At 37.4% G+C, this 10,855-nt stretch overlaps 1 protein-coding gene across 1 annotated transcript; it reads right to left on the reverse strand.

Annotated features, from left to right (window-relative positions):
• Positions 1-145: 145 nt before the first annotated feature.
• fgl2b (fibrinogen-like 2b) lies at positions 146-8,207 on the reverse strand. Its single transcript, XM_053505114.1, has 2 exons — positions 3,041-8,207; positions 146-2,087 (listed from the first exon to the last, which is right to left on the reverse strand). Exons 1-2 carry the CDS (start codon positions 8,196-8,198, stop codon positions 1,378-1,380), a joined length of 5,868 nt encoding a protein of 1,955 aa, XP_053361089.1. The 5' UTR covers positions 8,199-8,207; the 3' UTR covers positions 146-1,377.
• Positions 8,208-10,855: the final 2,648 nt, after the last annotated feature.

Below are 10,855 nucleotides of genomic sequence, written 5' to 3' on the forward strand. Positions count from 1 at the left end.
ATGTAATGGCCAAGTAGTTCAGTTAAGTGAACAATATTTATACATAATGGGGAAAAGGTTTCTGCTGTGACTTTTTACTACAATGACTTCTACATTTATCAAATGTAATAGAGAACCATAAGAATGTATATTGTAGAGATTTATGGCATAAATGTGCCTAAACTATATGATACCATTATATTGTTGTGGGTGAGAATGTCTGAGGAATGTTTCTAGCTCCTTTGATCCATATGCCAGTAAGAATTTTAGGCTGTTCTTGGAGGACCTTGGAATTTTACCCATTGTTATGAAAGATGTGAAGCTTCAGCAGAAGAGCTCTGTTTATGAAGATGTTAACATGCACTAATAAGCCTTTTTTAATAATTATTTTTGTATTTGAATTAAACTGTACATTATACCGTCCCTTATGTAGTCAAAAATAAAAAATAAAAACTTTTATTGCTTGTATGTATTCATAAAAATCTGTTTAACCCATCACATTATTGCCAGTTTGCTGTGGTCCACTGGTTGGATTTGAAGAAATATGAGTGGAATTTTAGTAAATAATAATAAAAATAAAATGTGAATATAAAGATGGTATACACTGGTATGGAAGAAACCCATAATACAATATTAAAAATAATGTAGTAATTGGATGAATTACATAAACAGCATGAGTTTATTCATACATCATTGTTCATGCTCCTTCATATATTTTCATAAATTTTTATATATTTTTAAGTAATGGTATAAAATATAAGCTTTTTTTGTCCATAACACTGAGCTTTTTTACATATAAAAATATAAATGAAGTGCTATGCATTGAACAACATGATGAAGTGTGTTCAGTTCTTAAAAAAGTGATCTGTTGTTTTTTATTTTTCACCCTCCAATAAACTCTAGTGCACATAATAACTCATTTATTTCCAAAATTCCATTGGATATAATTATTGCAAATCAAATGACGTTTTGTTTTAAGACAAAAACTTGTCATTTTGTCAAAATCTTCTTTTGGACACAGTGTGCAATTTGTTCTGCACCTTAATGCGTCACTTTTACAGCTTTACTACTGGCTTCCATCCATTTATTTTACCAGTGAAGATAAGGTCATTGTATAAGTAACCTTAATAAATATTTATTCTGGGGCTGATCTGGCCCTTTGCTTCATAAAATGTAAATGGACCAAATTGTTAACCAGAAATAAACATCTCTTAACAACATTAACAATACTGTCATGGAACTGTACTGAGCTGCATAGTAATAAAATAGCACATAACAATCCACTAAAAGGGAAAAGGGATTTTTCCCAAAACTTATCCAAGTAGATCTACAACTTCTTTCTGAAAGTAACAGGGAAACAGCTGTCCTTGGAATTTTATCTGTCCATCTGTCCAACAACTAGTCCATCAGAAATCCTGTTCTGGGTCTAATCATCATCCTCACAGTCTTAAATGATTGTCGGTCATGGGTTAGGTAGGACTCAATGGAAATATTATGCCAGGTACCCCAAAAGATGCCATTTCGCACTCCTCTATATTTTGTTTCGTAATACTTCCCGTTCAGGTTCGCTGATAAACATGCATCGAACCACCATCCAGAGCCATAGTAGGCTCCACAGTTTCCTGAGGTGTATTGATCATTGTCTCTATCAGGAGTGGTAAAGTTCTTCTGGTTGTGGTTGAAGTGTTTGCTGTACTGCATAGCATCTCCTGCTGTGCCTGAATATCCTTCTATCGTCAGCTTGTAGTACTGACTTTCATTAGCTACATGAAAGTGGTCGTACTGGGCATATTCCTTGTTTCCATCCAAATCCTCTAGTTCAATTCGCAATACCATGGTTTTAGTTGACGTTAGCCAGTGGATCTTGTCATTACCCAGCCAGAACTCACCCATCAGCTTACCGAAACCCTGCTTATAGTCATTCCAGGTACGATTAAAACTGATGCTTCCATCGAAGCGACGCTGAATTAAAGTCCAGCCTCCACCAGAGGACTTCATGTTACAGAACACGGGGAAAGTCCTGTTGCCTGATTGGGCTGGTGTTATATTGTAGATGCCACTTCTCAGGTTTCTCCTCATGAAGTCAGAACAGTCTTGTGAGGGTTTATCTGTGAGCAGTGGTAACACTAGTTAATTAACTCATTTTATTTACTCACATTAAATACATTTCTTACAGTTAGAAATGCATGATATTTAAGCAATAAAACATTACAGGGTTTGATTATATAGGAAAAATAATAAACAGTAGGGTGGTGTGATAAACAGAAGAAAAAATTGCTGAATAAAAGCAATGCATGAATGTAAATGTAAATGTTAAATGTCCTCTTTTGGAACCACCCTAGAGATGCCATTCAGAGCACATCTGGATTAATGTATATTATTCAGAGAACAGTTAACCGGAGGGAAGGAAGGTGTCTGGTCATAATACACAAGGTAGGGCTTATTTTACAATGTTTAATTCACTACATTTGTAACTTTATAAATCGTGGGCCAATTACTTTAAACAGTAGACAAATGGCAAAGAACAAAATTGATCTCTTCCAGCTTCCTGTGTTTCCCAAAAGCAGAACATCTGTTGTTCAGGTGATATACTATGACATCAAGTTATCATCTGCTGATCCCTGAAATGAACATTTGAAGCGAAGTCTCAGACCAGCAGTAGATCTGGAGAGCAGCTGTTGGTGGTTATGTTTATATTATATAATTTCCTGTTATCTACCCCGATTGTATTCACCTTATTGTTTTCGTTCTAGAGAGACAGATGTCCCCGAGTGAACTCCTCCAAGTCCACAAATGTAATTCTTTTTTTTCTTTTTTTTAAAGCCCTGACATTCTCAAGCACTGGAGGCTTTGGGTGCAATAAGTGGGCATAAATCATTTTGCCATTATACTGTAAATATTTTTGAGCTCCAGCTTTAAGCAGTCATCAGCTTTGTTATGTAATCATGTAGTCCTAGCATTAAGCTAATCTTCTACAATAGATACCTTGCATGTTTTTGCATGTTTCAGGATTTATTGATGCCTTTCTGTACCACTATTCAAAAAACAACATGTTCCTTACCTCTGTCGTTGTTTGATGTCTCATGGCTGTTAAGTATTGACTGAGAAGCTGGACGGTGATCACACTGTCCACGGCAGTTGTTCAACAGCTGCTTCTCTAAACCCTGTCTGTCATCCATGTTGTTAACAGTGAGTGGTTTCTTGTTACCTCCATTGTTGGGGTGCCCAGCTGCTATTTTGTTTAAAGTTGCACCAGTCCTATTGGTTACCGAAACTGGGTAATGGTTACCATTATTGTTGTTGATTGAATGTCCTTCTTTATTGTCCTCTACAGGGTCAGTGGATCCTAATAAAGATTTGTTCTTTCCATGATGTTTGGCATTGTCTAAGGATTGAGTTACTTGATTAGCCTCTGTATTAGCCTCAATCCTGTTTATAGCAACTGGGTTTAGGTCTTTTGCTTTGTTTTTATTGGTGCTTTCTGTAGATATGGTTGACACCTTTGAGCCTGTACTGGCCTTGACTATGTCCATGACAATAGGTTTTGAGTTAGTTGTTCTGTTTTGTATGGGGTCCAAAGAGTTGGGTTGAAGATCTGTCACCAGACCCACCCTTGACCCTTGACCACTGCTTGCACTGTGGAACTCTTTGTTTCCAGTGTCACTATGAGAACTTTTGGGCTCCATTTCCTGGCTGGGATTTTCAAGCCTGGGATGAATATGTTTATTTGACACTTTCACTCCAGAAGTAGTTTTGGCTTGTTCTACAGGATCTTGATCCACAAAATGTGGTGCTGTTTTAATCGGAGGAGTAAACCGGGATCCTTTGCTGTAATTGTCTTTAATCTGTGGTTTTACTGTGAAAGGGGTAGCTACAGTAGTAGGATAATTTAACTCATGCCTTCTACTGCTTTCCACAACCAGAGGCATCTTCTCATTAAGATTCTGAATGCTTCCAGCTCTGGGTGGTTTATTGAGTTTTTGCTGGTTGGAATCTTTACTGCTAGTTTTAAATGAGGTTTGTCCTGGTCTTCTTTCAGTGCCTTTTGTCTCTTCCACAACACGAGGTTGTGTGTCCCTTCCAGTTTTACCTGCTGTGTCCAAAACCAGATCCTCTCTTGAACTCACACTGGTGTTTTTACCTTTTGGTTTGTTCCCAATACTTTGAGAGGTACTTTCAACATGATGATTTATTAACGTGCGTAATACATTGACTGTAGGTAAGGTTTTTGTTTCTTTTGTATCAGCTCGATCCACATTATCCTGTGTTGCCAAAGTGGGACTGACAGATCGACTCATGTCATAGGCTGTGCTGTTAAACTTATTAGGGCCGGATGCAGTTTTAGAGTTAGAATGTGTTGTCCCACTGCTAATCGTATAATCAATTACTCGACTTGTGTTTTTTGATCCTTCTGAGCCAAAGGCTTTACTTTGATTTACTGGTAGTCTTTGCAAAATATTCGGTTTTCTTTGTATATAATCCTTACTTAGACTTATTCCAGTGGGACTGATTCTTTCTGGTTGGTGAGTGATTTCTTGCTGCTTCTCTTGTCTTTTAGGAAGAAGTCCAGTGGGCAGGCGTCTGCCGCTCGTCATAGCATCACTTCTTAAAGATGTAGTTTTGTTGTTTGTTGGTGCTATTTTTCTTTTAGTGTCTGTACTCATAGGTTTTGCACTTTTAACCCATCCATTCCTCGGTTGTGTCATGTTAACTTTTGATCTAGGCAGAAATTGTCTTCTGGGTAAACCACTATTACCATTCAGGGTGGAATTTGTACCACTTACTTCTGGTCTGGAATCAGAGATGGGTGGTTTGGATGTCTCTTTGCTTTCAATATCAGTTGTTTGATTTCGGTTTGGATATTTTCCAGGCTTCCTCTCAGATACTGCGATAGGCAATCTTGTTTTTTCTAGTCCACTGACTGTCTCAACCTTGTTATCTGAAGTTAATATCACCGTGGTATTTTTAGAGTTACTGTATGTTGTTTGTGGATTTATTTGGTTTACATTAACTGTAGCATCAGCTTTGTCTGTAACTGATAATTGTGGCATTTCTAGTGGGTTATTTGTCTTAACTTTGCTAAGAGGGTTTAAATCCATTTCAGCATTTCTGTCCTTATCTGTAACAGGTTCGAAAGGATTTGTAAAGGTGTCATCCAGTGTTCCTGGATATGTTTGACCTACTGCAACCGTATCAGTTATGTCTGATTTGGGGGATTTGGATGTTTGTAAGTGACTGACTGTCTCAGATGCGTTAAACTGGTGTTGATCTATTCCACTCTTACTATGTACATCTGCGTCATGTGTGAAAGGCATTTGAGGATTCAGCGATTTTGTATGTTCTAGATCTATTTCAGCTGTGGAATTAGCTCTGTCTAGGATGGATGATCTCGAATTCTTTAGTCCTTCTTTAGAAATGGGTGATGTCCCTTGTCCACTGACTATCTCAACATTATTTATTGGGTTTGATTTACCCACTCTAGCATCACTTCCTGATTCTGTGCTAACTTTGCCATGGGTTTTCCTGTGCACTACTTGTGGATTTGTTTCACCATCCAAAGCATCAATCTTGCCTAAGACAGGTGATCTTGAATTGTTTAGTACATTGACTGGATTTGAATTCATTGAAATATGGCTCTCTGCATCTTTGCTAGATTTTAATGTGGTATGAGAGTTGCTGCTCTTTCTTTTTGCGCTTATTATATCTACATCACCTGTGACATTAGTGCTGTCTGAGATGGGTGATTTTAAATTTTTTATTTCACTGACGGTCTCAATGATATTTACTGGCTTTAAATCTATTCCAGCATCAATCTCTGAATCTGTGCCTGTTTTTAAGGGATAGTTAATGCTGGGTATTTTTAAATTGGTTGGACTTACATCAACTTTGCCATCATTTATTCCTGGTATGGGTAATCCTAAATTTTGTAGTCCCCTGACTTTTTGTGCATCCTTTCCAGTGTTACTCTCTGCATCCTTTCCAGGTTTTTTGGGGGTTTGAACGTTACTCGTTGGTGTTGATCGAATTATTAAATCTGCATCAGCTGTGGAATTAGCTCTGCCTGAGTTGGGTGGTCTAGAATTCTTTAGTCTTTCTTTAGAAATGGGTGATCTTGATGTCCCTTTTCCACTGACTGTCTCAACATTGTTTACTGGGTTTGATTTACCCACTCTAGCTTCACTTCCTGATTCTGTGTTAGTTTTGCCATGGGTTTTCCTGTGCCCTACTTGTGGATTTGTTAAACTTTCACCAACCATACCATCAATCGTGCCTGAGACAGGTGATCTTGAATTGTTTTGTACACTGACTAGATTTGAATTCATTCCAAAACGGCTCTCTGCATCTTTGCTAGGTTTTAATGTGGTTTGAGAGTTACTGCTTTTTCTTTTTGCATTTATCAGATCTACATCGGCTGTGACATTAACGCTCTCTAAGATGGGTGATCTGGAATTTTTTATTTCACTGACTGTCTCAATGATATTTACTGGCTTTAAATCTATTCCAGCATCAATCTCTGAATCTGTGCCTGCTTTGAAGTCATACTTAATGTTTGGTATTTGTGAATTCGTTGGACTTACATCAGCTTTGCCATCATTCTTGCCTGAGATGGGTAATCCTGAATTTTGTAGTCCACTGACTCGATGTGCATTCATCCCAGTGTTACTCTCTGCATCCTTTCCAGGTTTCTTTCGGGTCTGAACATTACTGCTCAGTGTTGATCGGTTTATTAAATCTCCATCAGCTGTGGAATTAGCTCTGCCTGTGTTGGGTGGTCTTGAATGCTTAAGTTCACTTACTGTATTATTAGCTGGTGATAGTGACTTTGCTTGTTCACTTACTTTCTTTGCTGTGATAACTTTTGATTCTGTTCCAGTGTCCATCGTTGCATCCATGTCAGGTATAAATGCATTTTTCGACTCGATTCCCACTGTTTGTTGATCCATTTGACTTATGTTATGTGAGACATTAGCTCTTCCTGTGATGGGTGACATTACCTTCTTTTGTCGTCTTGTTGTGTCATCTGTGTTAACTGGTTTTGAGTTCACTTTAGCATCCCCCCCTGAATATATTCCAGGTTTTAATGGTTTCGGCTTAGTAGAGGTAGCACCATGATTATTCTTTTCCATATTTTTCAAGGTTGGCTGTTGTATTACACTGACACTGTCATCAGAAATATTGGATCTTGATTCTTTCATTCCAGCGTCAGGTAATTCTTTATTATCCTCCTTGGTCTGTGTTTTCCCGGTAAGTTGTTTCATGCTTATTTCAAGTTCTCTATTGTTTTGAGCATCGTTTCCAGGCACCAGTCGTCTTTCCTCTTGTACCTTATCACCTTTAGTTGTTTGCAGTTGCTTTGTTTCTACATCATCCTCTGTATCCAATGTCACCACATGGTATTCAGGGACACTCTTCACCTTGCCTTTCGCAGTCAGGGTTTCACTAGGGTTCATCCCATGTCCCACCTTGATTGGGTTGTCCTTGGGTTTTTCATGATGTTTAGGTGGTTCATTGTCTGAATGTCCAGAAAAAGATGATTCAGTCAGTTTAGCCTGTGGTGTGTTCTTTTTTGTTGTTGTAAGTGAGGGGACCTCTTCGGCTTTGCTCATACTCCCACTTATTAGATTTTTTCGCACAGGGTTAAATCCTTTTTGCCCTACATTGCTCTCAGGCCTTGGTTTAGTGGTTTGTGGATTCATTTTTCTCTCCTGATTGGTATTCCTTTGTTTTCCGTTAGCTGTTGGATTTATATCTTTTGCATCACTGCTGATAATCAAAATGTCTTCCATTCCAGATCTTGAAGTAGTCACTTGAACTGTACTTTCTCTTGCGACTATGTCCTGCTGTCTCTCTTTGATCTTGAGTGTCCCTTTAGAAGCTTGAATCTTTTCTTCATCCTCCCCTTCATTATCTGTCCGTATGTTCCAGTCCTTTTCCTGCCTGTCCTTACATTCACAACAGTCCGCTTTGAGTTGGTTCAACATCTCTGTCAGGCTTTGCAGCTCTTCAGCCATCTTCTCCAACTCCCTGAAATGCTTGGGAAGCTGAACAGTAAGAGGAGGAAGAGTGATGCGATAAGGGCATGTACTTTCCCCATCCTTGCACTGCCCTAGAGGTTTTAACCTCACCCACGAAGCGCTGTTCTCAGATGGATCCGGGCAGCTCTGAGATGCCACTAGTGTTAGCAGACTGCCCCAGACAGAAAACATAGACAGCCACATTTTGTCTTGTTCTTTAGGTGGATCTGTTGGATCTGCTCAGAAGTTTGAGAGGGAGAGAGGACTAAAGGAGCACCTCCCTTTTTGAAAGCTGTTTGCACTTAGAGAGAGACAGTGACGTGGATGAATAGAGGGTCTCTGGACAGGAATTCGCCTTTCGGCATTGGCAAAGTAATTATCAATCTGTTTATATTCATGTTAACACCCTGTAGAATGCTTGTAGAATACAGAGATGTGCAAAAACAATTCATTTTGGAATTAAATTTTGAAAAAAAAAACAAATTGTATGTACAGGAACATGACAATATTCTAAAACATGACCATCAGACCGGCCAAAGCACCATGTTAGAATAACTTTGTAAAAGAAAAAGACAAAATATATATTTTTTACATGTCTACAATTAATACAATAAATCTTAAAACTTTGCATTTTCTATTTTATTTTAAGGTAAGCTTTGCTAACCAGAACAGAATACTACCAAAATAGCTTTTTTTGTAACTTCTAAAGTAACTTAATAAATTAGGCAAGGATTTATTTCCACTGTGTTGAACATTGCAACTGATTACGAATTTGGTCCCTGAAATGATGACCTCCATCAAGAAGTATTATTTAGTTTAAGTGGGTCTGTATTTACATTGGGTTAATGTGCATCTTTTACTACATTGGGCAAAAATAAATCTAATAAAAATTAATAATTTGCTTTTAAAAAAAAATCTACCCCTATTCTACCCCTACTGGGAATATAGGAATATATATCAGTACATGAAAGTTCTTGTTGCTAAAAATAAATTTTAATTTGTCTCCAAATTTTGTATTTAGTTAATTTGAAGTATTACATATTGTGTTAAATTTTCATTTGCCCCAATAAAGCCTCAAAACCTCTATTCTATTTGTATTTACTTTTACATTTACAATAGTTAGCAATCACCTTAATTCAGAGCAATGTGCTTTGTATTCACTATGAAAAAATGTTGCTCATTCTAGTTCAGTAGATTATGGTATACACTTAATAAATCTGAAAAAGGGGATTTAGTAAAGTGTGATAAGCACAAATGCGAGTTAATTATTTTGCATTTAAATTGGCGCTCATATAAGTGATTGTCGAAGAATGAACTTAATTTAAATTGGCCCTCACATAAGTGATTGGTGAAGAACTGGGTCATCAATCTTGAGCTAATGACATCCAAAGGAGGTTTTTTTTCACCATCTGGGTACCAGCACAGAACATTTCTAAGGGATTTGGGTCTAGCTCTGGTTTTCATGTCTCTGACATAATGCTTAATAACTAGTTATATGTCGTACAGCTGCTTTGGTTGTGCTACAGAAATTTTCACAAAATTGTCCAAGATTGTTATTAATTTCTGGGGATATAGTTATTATAAATTTTAGGGGATGTTATTTAAGTAGCTAGACCTCATTTATTGTTACTCAAATTTGGACAGATTTAAAAAAAAAAAAAAAAACTTCAATCTCTAAGCTGGCTTTGGGGTGCACCTCACTTTATCTTTCCATGTGCCAGGGTGATTTAAGTGAACAAAGTTTTTGTGAGAATGCTATCTGTGGTTATACAGTAGATAAAATGCCTGCCAAGTGAAATGCGCTTTCCCTTGAAGTGGCCTTTTGTAGATGTGCAATCTGGTGCACTGCGCTGGGATCTGGAACACACATTGTGCTTTCTGCATATATCATAACCACAAGCATGCAGGCATACAGATGTGTTTGATTGATCCTGGCAAGCAGCCGCAGCTCATCCTGTCTCTAACACATAGGCATGGGAATATTTCTAAGCCATACGCTTATGTAAGTTTGTCTTGTCTAATGTCACCTTCTTTTTTAGGGATATATTTGGTCCTGTTAATCCTTAATAAATAGGTACAGTGCGAATTCAGATGTCGTAAAGATGTAGTGATTTATTTTTTGTGTGACAATGTAGCTTTGATCTTTGATCCAAGTCCAGTGATTTTATTATGCACATTAGGCAAGACAGGAAATCTCTTTGAAGATTGAAGAAGAGCTGATTTTTTATCCCAGCAGCGAAAAATGTTTAAGTATCACATTTTTTTTGTTATGTACATTCTAAATGTAGCCATCAAGTTTTCAAAATGACATTACCATGTACGGTTAGAGCTATTTTTGTGAAGTGCCCATGAAACTTGGCTTGAATTCCACTTGCAATGGTTCAACCAGTCAGTGTCTCTGCCAAACTAAACACTGTGATTTTTCCATAAACCAGCTCACACAAACATCTGACCATCGTTCAGTCTGTACTTCAATACTAGTGAACAATATTGTACCATTTTTAATGGCCTCTTAGTGTGACAGTGATATGTTTCCGGATGAGACAATGTTTTTTTTTACCCCTAACTAACTACCTCAGATTTTTTTTTTTTTCACACTAAGAAACCATTTTATATAAATGGCAAACTGTGAAATACAAAATAAACATCTGGAACAGTTCTTTTGTTTTGTTTTTTCATAATGACCTACAGATAACATCAAGTCCAAATGTGTGCACTGTAAAAATCTTGACTTCATTAAGGCTTGGACTAATATCCTTTTAATCTCTTACATTGATGCTCCTAATGCAACCAGCATGCTCCATTTCTCATTTTCAATGACAACACATTTTCAATAACAGCTTCAAAATGCTGAGTTTTTT

Source organism: Clarias gariepinus, chromosome 10 (assembly GCF_024256425.1).
Source record: "Clarias gariepinus isolate MV-2021 ecotype Netherlands chromosome 10, CGAR_prim_01v2, whole genome shotgun sequence".
NCBI lineage: Eukaryota > Metazoa > Chordata > Actinopteri > Siluriformes > Clariidae > Clarias > Clarias gariepinus.